Consider the following 19,807-nt stretch of genomic DNA (forward strand, 5'->3'; position numbering starts at 1 on the left):
AACAAGATTTTTTTCTCGTCACTCTGAATAACGGGAAAATATTAATATCGTAACGAAAACTGACAAATTTGAAATTTATGATAAATCGTAAGCGTTTAAATATAAAAATTTAAAAAACTAGTAATAATTACTAGCTTGCTAATACTACTATTTACATTTACTATTTACTGAGTAATTAGTCCTCTACAATTTTCCCATTTTTAATTAAAATTGAATTTCTGATTTTTTTTTTTAAATTTAAAAAATAGAACACAAAAGATTTAATACTCTTATTAATTTTTAGAATGTGCACTTTATAAACGCAAAAATTATAAAAATGTATAAAAAATTTAGTAAATAAATGAGTGAATTCTAATATATTATTAAACATTTTTGAAAATTAATCATTGTTTTTGCTAAAATAATTCTGATTTCTAAAATTATATTTAAAAAAACTAATATTTACTTCCTAAACTTTTCAACTTAGGGGGCGTCCATAAATCAAGTGAGGTTTTTAGGGGGCGGAGGGATTGACAAAAAATCACGAAATATCACGTTGGGGAGGGAGGGGTATAGTAAGATATCACGTGTATTTATTTTATACTTTTTTTTAAAATCCAAATGATTGCAAAAAATAAAAAAAATAAATTTTTTCTGGTATCTTAAAATGCACGTGATGTTTGGTGGGAGGGGAGCTAATTTTGAATATCACCACGTATCGCCAAGGGAGAGGGGGGGTCCAAAAATCCTTAAAAAAACGATCACGTGATTATTGGACGCCCCCTTATTGTAAAGATTTGCACGAAGTTTTTGCTTTTAGTATTTTTACATATATTTTTTATTGTTGTTAATAATTTATTATTAATTAATTATTATTAATTGAAGTTTAAATCGGATTAGCTGTTCTCTATATACTTGCATGCATATCTATGCAAACATGCATTTGTTCTAAGGATCCGACGTGTATAATTTCGTATATAATTTAAAAAATATAAATTTTTTAAGAATGTTCAAATACACGCCCCCTTCCCCTTGGTGATTCTTGGTGATATTCAAAATCACCCCCTGCCTCTTCAGACATCACGTGTATTTTAAGATCTGAGAAAAAAGTGTAAATTTCTTGATTTTCTTAAAAATGTTTGATTTTTTTTAATCAGGTAAAAAATAAATACACGTGATATCTTACTATACCCTTCCCTGCTCGACGTGATATTTCGTGATTTTTTGTCAACGTGAGATTTTTTTCTAATTTCTTTTGAACAGTTAACGTCAATTCCATAACGCCGGTTGAAGATAAGGTCTGGGACACCTTGTATATATATATATATATATATATATATATATATATAAGTTTTAAACTAAAAACTTTTAGAAAGCTATGAGCTAAAATTTAGCCACCACACAGGAATTACTCCCTTAGCAAAAAAAAAGGTCTTGAAAAAAATCCACCATAAATTTTAATCACATCATCGATTCCTTTTGATTTCACAAAGCATTAATTGCCAATTATAATTCCTTATCACAATGGGTAGATCAATTTACCTTTGCGGTACATAAGAGAGTCTTTGAAGTAAAACAAAAGTCACAATTCTGTTCCTCTCTTTGATCTCGGACCGGCTTCTTGGCTGTCATTCTCATCTGACTGGATTCCGATACCAAAGAGACGATAGTTTGGAATTTGTCTTTGGATTATAAAACTAATAGAATGCGTTGTTAGTTTGTTGGGAGTATCTTTCGGCATAAATAATAAGGATGGGACACAAGTTCCCAAATCATGGGTAAGGGGTAATGGATAGACCAAACCATTACCTAAAATTTATAGACACAAAGTTTTTTCTGGTTTTTAGAAATTTCTAGTATATATATTAGGGCGAGTCGATTTGTATGGGTAAAAAAATCGCATAGGCACATATGATTTTCGGATACTAGGGATCAAAATAAGATACTTTGCCGAAGAAACCATATCTCTGAAATGAATATGGTGAAGCTGGCTAAATTTTGATACATTTTCGTTTATCTAGCAATTTCGTAAGAATTATTGATTATAAATCTTCTGCCTTCTATTTTTAAATAGAATAGTTTTTTTTTTAATTTTTACTCGTTTTTGAGATAATGGTGGTGGACGATAATAGACGATTTACTCTACATATATTTGTATAATTGTGATCAATACCTATCTATAAATTATGTTAAGGCACTGACTGAAAGCAAATATCTTCGAACAACCATTTTTTATATTTCTCTCTTTGGATCCTATCTCAAAATCATTATAGTTTAGCTGTCACAACCAAAACCTGTCACAACCGCACCCAGTCTCTCCTACTCTCCAAAAAAAGCAATCTGTGATATTTAAAAGCTTGAAATCAACTCTTCCACTTAATTTATTTTGTACAGAACCATAAACTAGATATAAACCTTAAAGGACTCAAATTTCTCAATAAAATTCCTCTTTGAAATAGACTTTTAATTCCATGTTTTTAAAAAATGATTTATTTGTCTATGTATTTATATGAAACAGCTAACCCCTTTTGGATTGTTTAAAATGCAATAAAAAATTTACTGAATCAGAGTTATGTTAGATACTAGAAATGCCCAAAAATATGTAATTCAGTTTGGCATTCAAAGTACGCGGATTTTTATAGAAATTTACCTAATATGAATATAGAATTTTGTTGATTTTTGTACCTAAAAAATTCCTAAAACTCAAATTAATATCAAAATTCACATTAGAAGCTTATAAGAGTTTCTCGTCAAAATAAATAAAAATCATATTTATTTAATATTTGCAATACAATGGTCTTATAAATTTCTAATAATTTTGATTACTTTGAAATATCAAATGTTCAAAAAATGTGTGTAGTATTTTTAATTAAAAGAACCACATAATTCCATATGCATTATTGATTTATTTTTTTTCCATTACTATTGTTTCTTTAAAATCAGAATTGATTTATATCAGAAGTTGGCAACACATGACACAATGAGGTATCCCAGAAGTCACAGACTTTCTCTCCTGCATTTCTTGACGTCTTCTCCATCACATTTGATTTACAACGACTGACTGACTGACATTTGTAACGACCTGCAGCAGCCACTTCTGTTGGTTTTGTGTTACACGATACCACCAAATTAACACCAAAAATTTTGTCAATACCATATAAAATATTTTTACCGTATTTTTTCCTTAATTTCAACCGCATCGTTCCGATATGTTATGACCGCAAAAATGCGTAGTAATAAAATAAAAATATTGGGAATAGATCGATGTAGTAGTTGTAGGCTTGTAGATTGGATTTTTGTAATTTACATTGTAGATTAGTAAGTAGAAAAACTATTCAAAATCCATAAATTGGGTCTACGTTACGATTACGAAGCTTCAGGTTGAGCAGACTATAAGAAAACCGAAGCCATAAATTATATAATAAGTAATTATTATCAGAAAGAGGAGAAGAGAATGTTTTAAGCGTATTATGAGCATTAAAAACGTTAACATATCAGCTTGTCTAGAACTGCATATTATATTAATAGTTTATATAGAAATATGCCGGAGGGATTCTTCTGTGCACTCGGATAAATGTAATATTTTATCCACAGGAGCACTTGTACCAATTGCACTGTTTTGCTTTGTGTAGATCACTGAGAAGGAGTTTGTGGATATTTACTCAAAAGATATTAGCATCAAAAATCGAATAATATCAATATTATTATTATTATCAATATTAATTTGATTAGACCCTGATGAGAATTTTATTTACTGAAGCCCTAAGGCGAGAGAAGCACATTTTAGTTGCTCTATTTCAAAATTGTTTTCCATTATTAACTTCCCGTAGGGTATGTTATTGTAATCATTCAAAAATCGAAATTGAAAATTTTTACATTTCTTCACGTTTTAAAGGTTTCTGAACATTTGTGTGTGTGTGTGTATGGATAAAATTTTTTGCCCACGTTTTCGGGCGCACGGATTAACCGATTTTAATGGCTCGGTTCCTACTCAAATTAAAACATTCGATTCCTACTGATGAGTGTTGATTAGTTTTTGACAAAGGCAGGATCAGCCGTTTCGGAGATATGGAGCAAAGAGTGCAGAAAATAAAAATCGAGTTTTTGAGAGAATGGAGCATCCGATTTGAATGATCTAAAAAACTTTAAAGTCGTAATGACGGAGGAAAGTGGTGATTAGTTTTTGGTAAAGGCAGGTCCGGCCGTTTCGGAGATACCGAGCTAAATGTGCAAAAAATGGCAGTTTTTCGGTTTGAATGATTCAAAAAACTTTCTGCTTGTGTTGAAGAAACGATTGATTTTGAGGAAAAAATCGATTTTCAGTACAGAACTTGCTTTTGCGCATGCTTTACTAGGCCTTTTGTCTGGATAAGTAGGAAACATTATAAATAGTACCTACTAAAACTTTCACTTAGGGGGCGTCTATTAATCACGTGAGCTTTAAAGGGAGGGTTAACAAAAAATCACGAAATGAATCACAATGAACGAACAAGAAATCACGAATTTAAAAAAAAATATAAATTTCTTTTTTTCTCTTGGTACTAAAAATACACGTAATGTTGAGTGCTGGAGAGGGGGGGGGGGTTAATTTTAAATATCACGAAGTTTCGGCAAGGGGGAGAGGGGTCACGTGATTAATGGGTGACACCTTACCACTTGTGTCTTGACCCTTTGAAAACCCTCGTTAGGCATTACTTCATGGGGGAAGGCTCTAGAATTTCACGAATCCCAGTCTTATTTATAATTTCGTCCTAATCGATATACTTCGTTTTTTTTCTTTCCAAGGAGCGCAAGTCAGAACATACGAATTGAATGTTTTTGTGTCAACCAAGTCAAAAAATTCTAACTGCAAAAATTTCTACCACCAATTGAGTAAACATTCCACCAGAGACCAGTCAATGCAATGGTTATTATTAATATGAAATCGCGAACGATTTGTAACGGAAAGCATTACGGTAGCTTAATTCGTTCAAATTCATGTAATTTGAAAGTAACCTTTAGGCGTCGTTCATTTAGTGCGATAAATCATTGATTTCTATACAACGTCATGGCGAATGCACTTGGACAATTCGAAACAAATTGATTAAAATCTTCGAAACTTATGTATAATATTTGTATTTAGTTAATTGTCTAAGTATATTATTTGGAACCTAACTAAGCGAATTTGCAAAAGAATTAAGTCAAGTTGGATCAGGAAGCCAAACAACACAATGGTAAGGTGGCATTAGCATTTGCAAATAATATGAAAGAATTTGGATAATTATTGAGTTATTTCTCTCGTATAATTATTCTGATAAATCTGATGATTGATACTTGTTATATATTTAAAAAAAAAATTAAAAGTGACTTCTTTACTTTACTTATCAATCAATGAATTCATGGTGAAAGAGAAGGGAGTCAAGAAAATGCCAATGTATGACTTCAACCCAATACTTTAAAAAAAACTGCACATTGTCTATACTATTTTTTTTAAATTGTATAACAATATATACTGGTATCAAATGGGTAGTGTTAAGTGAAGATAAAAAATTGACTCTGAAAAAGCCCCTAGGAATTTGAAGACCCTAGAGGTGAACTATAAATAAGATAGTGATAAGTAATATGTAGTGAACCAGTTTTTGTAGAATCCAATATCTATTATCATTTTACGAATTTTATAACCTCCACCTATTAATACTCAAATCAATAAAAACAAATTAATATTCCCAACTATCATTTTATCTAAAATGTGTGTATGGTAATTAAATATTAAACCAATAAAATAAACTTGTTAAAGAATCATTATCTCTTTAGCTTTTAAATTAAATGCAAAATACAAAAAAAGTTAAAGAACCGACATTGGAGAAAAACGGTTTTAAACTGTTAGTAGCTGCAGAAAGCTTAAGAACTATTAACATTACTATAAATCAGGTAGATATAATCGAGAAAGTGCGAGAGTGGAAGTAAATTTTATATTTTTGACCCCGGTAGTAAAAAGACAACGTTTACACACCATTGTTCAGTAATAATGCAACGATGGTTAGCATTGACTTCTCGTAGGGTAATATAATCCTAAATATTCATTTTGGATGTCTTTACTTTTTACAGTCTTGTCATCATCGACTAAATTGAAAATAGTTTTTGGTATTTATTTTTATTACTATTTCCTGGTTCGTACCTGGTCTATGGACAAACATGGGATCGTGGGAGGATCATCCGCGGGTTACGGGTGATTGACAACAAGATGTAAAACGAGTTTCTTATAACATATTCTAAAACTTCTCTATGATCCATCTTGGTAAAATATAATTATTCAAGAACTCTTGAAGGCTTTAACGACTTTCACGCTTTTACCGTTTATTTTTTTAAAGGAAATTCAATTAATTTTGTCATAGAATAATAAAAATACTGTTTTTTTTGAACTGGTGATATATGGATTTGTGCATGAAGGTATGGAAAATTCAATTATGTAAAAAAGTATTAACTAGTGGTGCATAGCATCGTGCCTTAAGGCAAATTGCTGGAACTTTCCGTACCGTAATGGAATATTCGAGAAAAAATAAAATATTTTCAAACAGATTATTATAAATACTGTAATTTATATATGTTTACAGAAAAGTAAATAAATAAAACTCAAAAGATCAAATTTAATATACAGGACATTGTCTAATATTTATAAGAATTATTAAATTGAATCACAAAGTTAAAATTGTTTATTTCTAGTAAATAAGTGAGATTTAGAACATTAGCCAGAATTCAAATTAAAATCCGAATTATTTTTGATATCAAAAAAAAAAAAAAAATAAAAAAATTAAAAAAATCCTTTTCGAAAACAATAGTTTTTGTCAGCACAAGCAAAGTTTTTTTAAATCTTTAAAATCGGATGCTTAGTTCTCACAATAACTGATATTTTTTGCACATTTTGCTCGGTATCTTCGAAACGGCTGGACCTGCCTTTGCCAAAAACTAATAACCCACTTCTCCCCATCCTTACAAATTTAATGTTTTTTGGATTATTTAAATCGGATGCTCCGTTCTTTCAAAAACTCGATTTCTATTTTCTGCACTTCATGCTCCATAAGTCTGAAACGGCTGGACCTGCCATTGCCAAAACCTAATCAGCACCTCTCCTTATCAATAAGTATCGAATGTTTTTTGAACCATATAAATCGGTTGATCCGTGCGCCCGAAAACGTGGACACACAAAACACACATACACATACATTTTTTCTGAGCTATGCCAAAATGTTCAGAAACCTTCAAAATGTGAAGAAATGCAAAAAATTTCATTTTCGATTTTTGACCCATTATTATAACAGAGAAGTTAACTAGTGCTAGCAAATTGCTGGAACTTCCTGTACCGTTTGATTCAGGAATCAAATGTTTTTTGAATCATTCAAATCGGTTGATCCGTGCTCTCGAAACCGTGGACGAAATATTGTATCCAAACATACAAACTTAAATTTTTTTCTGAGGTATACCAAAATGTTCAGGAAGTCTTGAAGTATAAGATATGCAAAAAAACTCATTTTCGAATTTTTTGCGATTACAAATACTATGGGAAGCTAAAATTGATAAAAAATTGGCGCATAAACCGTCGGTTATTTTGTCACATTTTCTGTTATACAAGATTATGTAAAAGCTAATTAGCTTTTGTTAAATTAAAGGAATAGTTAAAAACTAGCACTCTCAAAATATACAAAAGTTACTATTAATTAGAATGACGCGTCTTTTCTCCGAGGTCTGTCGGTTCCGCCAGATATCTCTTACCTACCTGAAGACAGATAAGAAGCAATTAGAAGAACACAGGAACAAGAAAGTCGGTCGTAATTAAAGCCATCGATATCTTTAAAGTTATTATTGTCGAGTGCACAACTCAATCTTAACAGTAGACAATTATCTTAAAGATACTGCAGCTATTAAAAACCAAGAATATAACGACCAGATAACCGATCTGACAATAAATTCCTAATTACACGCTTTTGGATAGCAAGAAAACAACCACATCGAAGATGAGATCACAAACAAAACGTCTAACCAAATCCTCCAAAAATCTCTTCCTCAAGTGTCAAGTTTCCATTTCTTTTATTATTAATTTACATCGGCCCGCGAGACCCGCGTTCTCCCACACACGAGCCAAGGGGTCAAAATTGTACCTCCGACCTTGTTTGAGGGTCATGTGAATGAACCGCGGAGGGAATATCAGGCCTCAAAAACAGGTACCTGAAACACCGACAGGCAGCGACAAAACACAAATGTGCCAACTTGAGTATAGAGAGAGGAGGCAGGTCCGGAGTGGGGTAATTGAAATTCGTAATAGAATTAAAAATTCGTATAATGCAATATATTTATTCAACCTATGTTGTTCCTAGAAATGTAAAAAAAATAATAACATAATTTATGAAATATTTAAAAACTTTTGGTGCATGGCATCATGCCTTTAGGCATTGCCATTTGCACTTCTGAAACTTCCCGAAAGAAAATTTTTTTGAAAACTTTGAAAAACATAACTTTTTCTTTTCTTTGAAAAACGAAATTTTGAGATTTTTGATATAAAATGACTTTTTTGAAAAAAAAAGATTTTGTTGAAGACTTTGAAAAGCATAACTTTTTCTTTTCTTTGAAAAACGAAATTTTGAGATTTTTGAAATAAAATGACTTTTTTGAAAAAAAAAAAGATTTTGTTTAAATATTGATTGTTTTAAATATCTTAAACTATTTTTTATTGTATCTCCTAAACCGTTGGACTTGCCTTCTCAAAAATTTAATCAGCTTTTTATTTCTCGTCAATACAAATAAAATGTTTATACGTTTTTGCCCCGTATCTTCAAAACGGCTGAGCCTGCCTTTGCTCAAAACTAATCAGCAAGTCTCCCCATTAATGCAAATCAAATATCGTCGACGAAAAATTGTATCCACACATACATATATAGTACACACATGCATACTCACACATACACAAACATTTTTTCTAAGGTATCCCAAAATGTTCAAAAATATTGAAACGTAAAAATATCCAAAATTTTGATTTTCGATTTTTAGCGATTTTACGTACCGTTTTTGACATTTTTTCCCCGTATATTCAAAACGGCTGGTCCTGCCTTTTCTCAAAACTAATCAGCGTGTCTCCCCATTAATGCAAATCGAATGTTTTTTGAATTATTCAAATCGGTTGATCCGTGTTTTCGAAGTCGTCGGCGGAAAATTGTATCTGCACATACATGAATTTTTTGTAAGGTATGCCAAAATGTTCAGAAATTGTTGAAACATAAAGATTTGCAAAAATTTTCATTTTCGATTTTTTGCGATCACTAGAACTTACCCTATGGGAAGAGTATTCAAAATACTAAGAATAGCTTATATAAATGTACAAATAATAATAAAAAAAAATATAATAATAACTTATTTTGAAAATGTCAACAAAAATTAAAAAATAATCCCAGCGAATCTCAAAAAATAAAATAAAGAACTTAATATTCTTATAATATAAATTTCAGAAATGTAAAAATAGTAAAATTTTAAAAGATTCAAAAGATGTACAAATAATTAAAATTGTATTAATAACTTATTCTGAAAATGTCAAAAAAAAATCAAAAAAATACTAACAAATCTCAAAAAATAAAATAAAAAAATTAATGTTCGTATAATATATTCTCGACATTTATACAACGATTTCACAAATGTAATAATAATAAAATGTAATGATAATAATAATTTAAATGATTTATTTAAAAGATTTTCATAAAAAAAATATTATAATTTTCATTCAATGTGCATAAACAATGTTTCATATTTATCTGTCTATTATTATTTAAAAAAAAAACAGACTGTCGATTTTGTCACCGTTCATTGTCAAATCCGCTAACTTTGCAACAATTAATGTTTGTTTTTATTTCAAATGATGTACAGAGTGTAATATTACTATGCAAAAAATTAAACAAGGTTTCTGAAACAAAATCGTGATATAAATAATGAGTAAACAATTAAAAATGATTTTAAAAATATGTTTTTCCCGACACAAGGACGGGCACGTCGGATAGTATATAATTATTATGAAAACATAATATATATATATATATATATATATATATATATATATATACTCGTATATATAATATTTAAACATATAATTAATCCATGTAAAATTATAATTTTGTAATAGTTGACACATACTTGCAAGTATTGACTATTTTGTATGTCTCAAAGTATGAATTGCACATTACATGTTTTTTACTAAAATTGCATTGTTATTGTCTCAATTTTTTTTACTAAAATTGCATTGTTATAAATGCATAAACATGTAGGTATTTGTTATTTTATATAAACTATGAGTAGACACGAGTGAAAAAAATAGTGTACAAGGTTTTCCCAAAAGTGCATCACAAAATAGTGGTTATTATTAAAACTGAACACGTAGAAGAAAAATTTGGACTAATAAAAACATCTATCAAATCAAACATCGTATATAATTCGTTTTTGAATTTATATATATTCACAAAGTATAAAATTTCATTAAAAAATCAGTCCAATGACTATAAGTTCTTTGACATCAATTGTTATTCGTTCTGTCCATTTTTGGAGAAAAAATCCGTGCAACCAGTGATAAGGAATTATGGTCGGAGATGTACATGGTGCAATTGTTTATCTAAACTGGTCATGAATTGCTCTTGACATCAATACGTTTCAATTACAACTCCAACATAGATAGAAAATGAACAGATATCTTTAATAAAAAAAATAGTGAAGTCTCTTAGGAATGTTGAGCGTGCCGCTCGTAAAGCAATCAAGGCTGGTATCGTTGAATGATCACGATATTTTGTGCCATATTAAAAAAAAGTTGTAGCTATTAGTAGTAAATAGTTTGATGTTATCTTTGGAATAAAAAATAGAAAAAAGTTGGATCAGATTGACAGTGATATATTATGAATAGGCTTGTGGACCATTGTGTAAGGGTAACTAAACTCTTGGGTTCTACTGACGAACTGAAGTTTGACTAAACTGATAAAATGCCAGTTGATAAAAAATTATGAAACATCAACTAGGGGGAAGGTGGGGTGTAGTAAGATATCATATGTTTACCTGATTTTTAAAAAAAATTAAACATTTACAAAAAAAAAACAAAAATATTACATTTTTTTTAGTAAATTCGAAAAATGTTTCGTAAATAGAGATGTTTGGCAGAGGAGGGGGGGGGTAATTTTAAATATCACAACGTATATCCAAGGTGGAGGGGGGGAGGCAAAAATCACTAAAAAATCGATCACGTGATACATGGAAGCTCTCTAATAAAATCGAATTTTACTACAATTGTGCACAAGTATCTAAAATTATTAATACATCTTTCCTTTATCTTTTTCTCTCGCGTTGCTAAATTATTACCAAAGGCGCCCCACATGTGTGTCGTGTCTTCCAAAGGTGAAAAGACGAGACCAATGCCACAACTGGTCTGTTGTTAAATATAATATTATTTTCGAAAAGACGAAGAAGATGCCATGCGGGTTCTTAATTTCATCAGGTATGCATTGCACCTGTCCTAAGTAGCGAGAGCTACCTGGGCACGCGATTGGAAATGACAGATGGAAAAAATTAAAGACAGTTTTAATTGGAAGTAATGGATGAAATTTATTGAACTAGATAATGTCAAAAATTGATTAAAAATTTGATATACCAACTTTTAGAGGTACCAAGGAAAATATATAAAAATATATGTGTAAAATAATACAATATAATTTATTTTTTTACTTCATTTTTAATTACTATCAATTTTACCATCTTACAAATATGATTTAGTCTAACTTTTGATAAAACTTCTCAACACACTTTAGAACTTTTTTTTGAAGAATGACCTTTAAAAGTTGTCTAATTTCGAGAATTTTAAGTTCATAATTCAAGAAAAAATCTTAATTTTTAAAAACTTGAAGCAATTGTGTCATTATATTCTATTGGTCCTAGAAATGTTATTTACGGTTAAGGATCCCAAACTTAAATGTACAAAATTAATAAAAATTGACCACAATAACCAAAAAATTGACAGGGTGATAGTATTAATACTAATTAACATAAAAAAATATAAAATAAATCATTTTCCGTAGTTCGAAAATTATGAGCTTTTAAGTGCAATCCAGAGCTTTGGTGAAATCGAGAACATTTTTCGGTTATTATTTATTTATTTATTTATTTATTTATTATGGTTATTTTTTATTAATTTTGTTCATTTAAATTTTGGAAGGGTGATCGTTTTTCTTGAATTGAATTTTCTTGAACCACAGTCAAAAATAATGACACATTATCACCAAATATTCAAGACTAAGTATTATATTTCCAAAGTGTGTTGGCAAATTTCATCAAAAGATGGCGCATTCAATCAGGGTGGTACAACTTTCAAAATTTTCAAAATTGGTCGACTTTAAGAGCTCCTTTTAAAAAAAATAGACTAAAGTGTGTTAGCAAGTTCCATCAAAAGTTGGCATATTTAATCAGGATTGTGAAATGATAAAATACTTACTAAAAAAAATTGAGTTAAAAAATAAAAATTTAAAAATTATACACAAATTGTTGGTGCATGCAAAAGCCCATAACTTTTGAACTACGTGAGATAAATCTTCTCTATGAATTACGACGAATTACTATCACCCCGTTTCTACTTGATGTTGAGTGCTGAGATACCTTGTATACTTCCAAATTGTTAAAAAAAACCTCTGATAGTATTAGCTCTTAAAGTTTCTTGGTTCTTCTTCCTTTTTTATTCATGATCAATAAAAGCAAATACAATAATATTCTCAAAATTTTGATTCACTTGTCGCTACGTTATAAAACAAATGGAATTTTGCTTATGTTATTTACATAGAAACTTTGGTTTGATTGCGCACTAGCTTAAAGTTAATATTAGGAGCTAAAACTTTCAGAGAATTTTTTGTTAACAATTTGGAAGCATTTGAGCCCTTGGGAGCTAGAAAAACATCCATATTAAGGACCACCCTAATATATATACATATATCGGTTTTCCTAAAAATATGATATATAGCTATATTTTTATTATAAATTTTCATTTTGAATTCAAAGTCCCACGCCGACACTCTTCCAGCTGTCCTTCGCCTTAACCCAGCTATCGACATCCTATCTCATACCTGTATTAAAATCTTGCACCTGTATTATTCATACGACAATCTTATAATTTATAAACAAAGGTAATTAACAACAATTGTCGATCTTTGACTTTCATTGTAATTGTTGGAAACATGACGTGTTTGTCAATGACACAATGAGGCAATGAGATAGTACTATAGGATTGTTTGTAATAACTATTTAATCATTATTGTTTATTAAATTAGTTGCATCAATTAGGAAACTAGAGGCGAAAAATTGCTAATGACTTGTTGTAAATTAAAATGGCATTTATTACTATTTATGACTTTTGTAGTGATTGAAATATTTAAACCTTAACCCTAAAAATGGTATAAAAAGTTGACAAGGTCGAGCATTTATTTATCATTTATATATATATATATATATATATATATATATATGGAAAAATTTTTGAAAATTAAAAATATTTTTTTTAAGTATAACTTAGCGACAAATGAATTAAAATTGAAAGTTCGTGTCATTTTTTATTGAAAACTCGACGCTCTGCAAAATTTTTGAAAAATTTTCCATGCTATTTCCATACAAAACTTTGATTGAATTGCGCTCTATCTAAAAGACAATATTAAGAGCTACAACTTTCAGTGAATTGTTTTTTACCAATTTGGAACCATTTGAGTCCTTGGGAGCAAGAAAATTCGAAAAATTTTATATTAAGGACCACCCTAATATATATATATATATATATATATATATCCAACATTCACTTGTATTTTTATTTTTACGATGAGATCAATTGGATCATAAAATCTTCTCTGAGATTTAGCTGATTAAATGCGGACTAGTCTGATCCATTCTTTTATCTCGGAATTATTCATTCCTCTTCTTTATGAGCTGCCTACATATTTAATACATGTCAATATCCATATAAGTCTCATCCAAGTTGTAAATTTGTTTAAATCGGTTTATTAGTAGTATCTTTTGTTGTAAAAATGTTAATCTGGGAGGCCTAAAACATTTTACTTCAGAGCGGCGTTTTTGAGTGGATTCGATTTTTTTTGGTACCGTTGTCCATTAATTAATGGTTGAAGATTTGTCTGAAAGATATATGGTCCGTAAAATATATGATGTAATAAAAGTCTTTTATCAATAAAAGTATGCCACCCAATTGAGATTAGAACGATCATAATTTCTAAATTTTATAGAATTTCTATTTGATCATTAACCTGCCTTGCTATATATTTAAATTCATGCAATATAGCTTTTGTCGTTTTTTCTATCAAATATTCATGTAATGGCTCTTGTGCGCACTTTGCCAAAGTGCAACGTTAAGAAATAAAAGACTTGACTGTCAAACAAGAAGAAAAAGTTTGCAAAAACTCGGAAAAGCATGTGCACAGGGAAATTGCACCACCCCCAAAATGACGCAATGCAGTTTTTAGATTTTGTTCCAGATTTGTACTAGATATTAAATATTAATTCGAGGAAAAATACTTTCAAGTTTGATAAATAAAAGCAATCGTTAACTTAATTCAACATTTTATTAACTCTTTCTATATGTTCTCTTGTATCTATTATATCATTCTGATTCACTAAAAGCCATGACATAAATTTTAGTTAAAATCCAGTCGGTTGGTTTTTCCTCCCTCGCATACTTTATGGTTTACGCGCCAATTCCCAAATGAAAACTGCTGAAAAAAGAAGAAACTTATATTTCCAGACCAGAGAGTTTCCGTTGGATTTATGTGAACTGTTGTAATATATTTGCTGACCCGTATATTGAAAAATAAAATTAAAGCAATATAGAGTTCAGAATTTTATCCAATAGATTTTTAATTTTAGTATTTCAATTTGAGTTAAATGATTCTCCAACTCTTTAGCGATTTTGTTTCTACGACTGCATTCTCGATGTTGCCGGAAGACTTGGATTGTTAATTTCCAGCTTTTTCTCATTTTTTTGTTTTTTTCCTCTCATATCTCGTTTTGTTGTTTATGATTCGTGATCATTCTTCACGCCGCTCATGCGAATCTTCTTCAAACGATAGAAATCAAAGAGTTGCTTGTTTATGGGCACCTGTGGCGAGAGAGCATCCAAGAATTATCTCCGTTTTTTGCAAAATTATTTTCCGAACACATGAATAATTGCATTTGGTCGGCATGAAGATTCATCGAAAGAAAAAGCATTCGCTAATCGATTGATAAATAATTAAATACTGAAAGTTTCATAAAAGTCTCTGAAATTCTATTACTAATGTAAAATTTATTGACAATGTTTTATTTTTTTTATTTCTATATCTAAACCACACACCAAACCTAAGTAATTTGTTAGTGGCAATGTGTTTCATTTTTTTTATGCCTTCCATTGTTTATTTATAATTGATTTTTTTCTTTTGTTGCAGATCCCGCTGGCCGCCCGCGTATTTTTTTGAAAATTACTTTCGAGTCCGAACAACAGTGCGCGCCGTATCCAGGCGCCAAAATTTCATCCTGATGACTATGGCAGAGTTGCTTCAACATGAGTGCAAGCGGGAGAATAACAACCACCCGCTGGCCGCTGATCACAACACGATTTTGGCCCATGATTCCATCATATCTCACCATGATTTGGACAATGTATCAATGACACCCATACCACAAGTAAAACAACAGAGAAAACGTAAAAGGTTGTCTCAGGTTTTGGATAAATTGACGTTGGCCACGACGCAACATCTCAACAATAATAATATAGCTAGTGCTAATAATAACAATGTGGAACCTTCTGATGCTGAAGATTCGAATCCAGGTGGATACAGTCCTGGCATTGTCAAGACGGAACCGTGTGCTTGCATTCATTGTGCCAGAGGTATACATCATTCCTTGGCACAAATGCGTTTTGGCAATCCCTACGACAGATACTTTCCAGCACCGTCTCCTTACAGTTTCGAATATTATCTGCATTCGAAATATATTGCAACTGGTTTCTGCGAATCACCACCACAAGAGCATCCCCTGGATTTATCTGTGAAAAATACTAAGCTCATGAACTCATACGCATCTCCTGTGATAGTCAGAGGGGATGTAGCATCTCCCACCACCAAACAATCAGTCGCAACCAGGTACCATTTAGAAGTATCACCAGTAGTCGAGGAAATGCCTCCAGGCTCCGACGTCGCTTACGTATGTCCAGTTTGCGGCCAGATGTTCAGTCTCCACGATCGGTTGGCGAAACACATGGCTTCCAGGCACAAGAGAAAAGCTACTGCGGATTCATCATCAGGGGGAACTCCGACTCCAGCAAAAGCTTATCTGTGCGAAGTCTGCAGAAGATCTTTTGCCAGAAGTGATATGCTGACAAGACACATGCGTCTGCACACCGGTGTTAAGCCTTATACTTGCAAAGCCTGTGGGCAAGTATTCTCGAGGAGTGACCACTTGAGCACCCACCAAAGGACACATACAGGAGAAAAGCCTTACAAGTGTCCTCAGTGTCCTTATGCAGCTTGCAGAAGGGACATGATCACACGCCATATGCGAACTCATGCCAGATACGAGAACGGAGGCAATGGTAATAATGGGAACATGACTGTCCAAGTTGTTGCTTCGACAACTTCGCCTGTCGACAGTAAAGCTGGTATAGTTATGCCACAAATTGCATCTTACATAAAAACGGAACAGTGACAGAAGCATTTTTTACCACCATTCGTTGTTACTTTGTCAACACCGCTCGTTAAGTTTTTGGATATTTCTACTTAAGTTATGTTTATCTATTGACTGTTAAGATTTTTGAGAAGAGTTCAAATTTAATTTAAGAATGAAAAGTGGAGAATTGTTTGATTAAAGAGCGTACCCTATATTTAGATCTATTGGTTTGAACAACACATTTGCATATGTGATATTCTACATAGTAAAGAACATTTTTGTTTAAGCAGTAAGATTTTTTTTAAAAAAAAAAAAAAAACAATATAAAATAAAGAATCTGAGTTTCTAATTTAAAAATCAAAACAGTTACGTAATGGACATTATATCCATACACACAAACATATACTTTCAATTCATATTTTCCACTTTTACAATCTAGGATTTTGTACACCAGAAGATGAAGACAGTTTTCATAATTTTCCAAAACTATAAAACAAATTTACTTATAAACAGCTTAGCATTTTTTCAGAAAAAAGTAATAAAGACTAAAATCAGGAGTTTGTCTTGATAAATAACTCAGCTCAATTAATGAATTATATAATTCGCTTGCGTTTTGGAAAGATATATTTGAAATATTCATAGTTACTTAATAAAATCTAAATTAATCTTAATAATACAAATATTGATACTCTACCAATCATTTGTAACAATTGTATTATTGGTAAAAATACTTAATGAATAATAAATATTCCTTTCGTACTAAATATTGAAAAAAAAAACTAAATAAATATTTCCTTGGGCAGTATGATTATTAAACCAAAGCAAGCAATTGTTCTTTTATTCAAATGATACTCAATTGTAAAACAAAAGATTTTCAATGCAAATTTCTATGAATAATAAATCAACATCACCAGAAAAGTAAAAGAAATAAAACAGATTCTGCGCGACTTTTCATTAATTTATACTTATAATATTAAATTATACAAATTTTCCTCTAATAATCATTCTCTTATCTATTTGTAGAATATTATATTTTGCAAACGAGTTGCAGATTTTTGTGATATGCAAAATTGTGCCAAAATAGATTGTAAAATTTTTCAAAATGAAATTTACACTATGTACTCTATAATTCATATTATTCAAAAAATTGTGCTATTATTTTAACTTACACAATTATTATTGTGTATTGTTCATACACAAGCATTTGTGATTTTGTTTTAAATAAAATGTTAAATGTTGTGTTAGGGCATTATTTATTTATTTATTTATACTAAAAATTGAAAAAACGCAAAAAATATTGAAATCGAAACGTACATGAAATGTAATAAAATATTGTAATTTAAGATTGATATTTAATAAGAACGCCTAAAATTTGTGCTTATTTGTACTTAAACCTGAAAAGTCATGACATGAGTTTAGTTTATAAGAATAATTAGATTTAATTCCAAAATAAAATTGTTAATATATTTTTTTTAACTACAATAAGTATTTATTAAATATTTATGTATAGTTCATGTCGTCGTTAACTTAATTGCATGAACTTAAAATACAAAAATTTGACGTACCTTGAGCTTTCCTGCTATGTAAAAAATAAGATTTTCAAAATTTTTTTATAAGATAAAAATAGAAAAGCACGAAATTAAATTTTAAGAAAACAGTATTTTTATAAAATAGGATTCAAAATAGTGGAAGAGTTTGTAATAAATCAGTGATTGTTTGTTAAAGGATTGAAGGATCCATTTTTTAGGTTATGTTTGATATATGAACGTGTGTTATTTATTAAGTTTTTATTATATAAAATTTTGTAAAAATGTTTATTCATAATTCGTATTTTTTCCTTAGTAATTCATAAGTTAGGTGTAATTAGCGTGTAAGTATTTATATTACATGAGTAAGTTAAAACATTCTGAATGTATTTTTTAAATTATTAATTCTTGTTTATACATTTTTGTATTAAAAATAGAAAAACTAAGTTTTTTTATTAAAAAAAAATTATAAAAAGCTATGAAATTGAAAATGCCAAAAAAGTACAAAGACTTCGTATAGTCTACATGAATTGTTGATTCTTAATTTAAACGATATTTTTTATCAATAAACATTTTTATTTATATCATTATCTATTATTTATTTTGTTATATTGAAATTTGTAATTGAAAATTTCAGGAAAAATTTAGAAAATGTTCAGAGTTGCACAAAATTGTTCAAACCTTATTCTAGAAAATGTAACTATAGTGGTTGATTAAGAAATGTAATTTCCACTCCAAATTTTTTAGTAATATTAAGTATGTTACCATTTTATAATCCTGATTAAATGCGCCAATTTTTGATAAATCTTGCCAACACACTTCAGTATTTTTTTTTTTGAAGGAAAGCATCTCAAAGTCGACTGTTTTAAAAAAAATCATAGTTTAAAAGAAATTTCTTGAAAAATTTTTGCAATTTTGTTATTTTTGTTATTTTTACTGTTCCTAAGTTTGATTGAATAAAGTTAATAAAATTTAACCAGAATAACTAAAAACTTGTCATAATTTCAACAAAGCTCTAGAATGCTCTTAAAAGCTCAAAATTTACAAACAACGTGAGATATTTTTTTTCTTAATATTTTCATGATTTTCAGGATTTTCTGGGACACCCTATACTTGAGCACAATTCTTCATAGACTACTTAAGTGCTATTAATATAATTACTTGCACTTATTTTCATTTTATGATATTGGCCACGAAGACGACAATCTTCATGGCATTGAGCTTTTACACCGAATGGTTGTAAAGTCCACCCTGTAGAGGGGGTGGTAGCGGGATTTAGATGGAACTAATTGTTCACTTCTAAAACTAAAGTCCGCGTAACAACATATGTAGTAAATATTAAATAAATTTAACTTTTTTAATTATAATATTGTGACAAATCAGTGATTGTAACAAGATATGCAACAAATACATAAATTATACCAACAAATCAGTGTTTAATACAGGCTACAGCTACAAAGGTTAAATTAAAAACTAACAACCTGAGTTAATCAAAGGAGAGACTTAATTCGCACATACAATAATAATATAACAAAAAATCTTCAGTACTATGTAATCTATGGTTAATTTACTGCCCTGGTTATATTTCTCTCACCAGGATGTAATTGTGATTTTTTATTTTA

At 29.9% G+C, this 19,807-nt stretch overlaps 1 protein-coding gene across 1 annotated transcript in view; it reads left to right on the plus strand.

Moving 5' to 3' along the window:
• Positions 1–16,698, plus strand: part of LOC113380679 (zinc finger protein 135-like) — a 30,310-nt gene extending 13,612 nt beyond the window's left edge. The window contains exon 3 of the mRNA XM_026619830.1: positions 15,441–16,698. Within this exon, the coding sequence (XP_026475615.1) occupies positions 15,532–16,698 (1,167 nt within the window). The 5' untranslated portion in view covers positions 15,441–15,531. The remainder of the gene's footprint in view (positions 1–15,440) is intronic.
• Positions 16,699–19,807: the final 3,109 nt, after the last annotated feature.

The sequence above is a fragment of the Ctenocephalides felis genome, unplaced genomic scaffold, assembly GCF_003426905.1.
Source record: "Ctenocephalides felis isolate EL2017-DRISC unplaced genomic scaffold, ASM342690v1 CF-g0.4_SCAFFOLD_00845, whole genome shotgun sequence".
In the NCBI taxonomy this organism is placed as follows: Eukaryota; Metazoa; Arthropoda; class Insecta; order Siphonaptera; family Pulicidae; genus Ctenocephalides; species Ctenocephalides felis.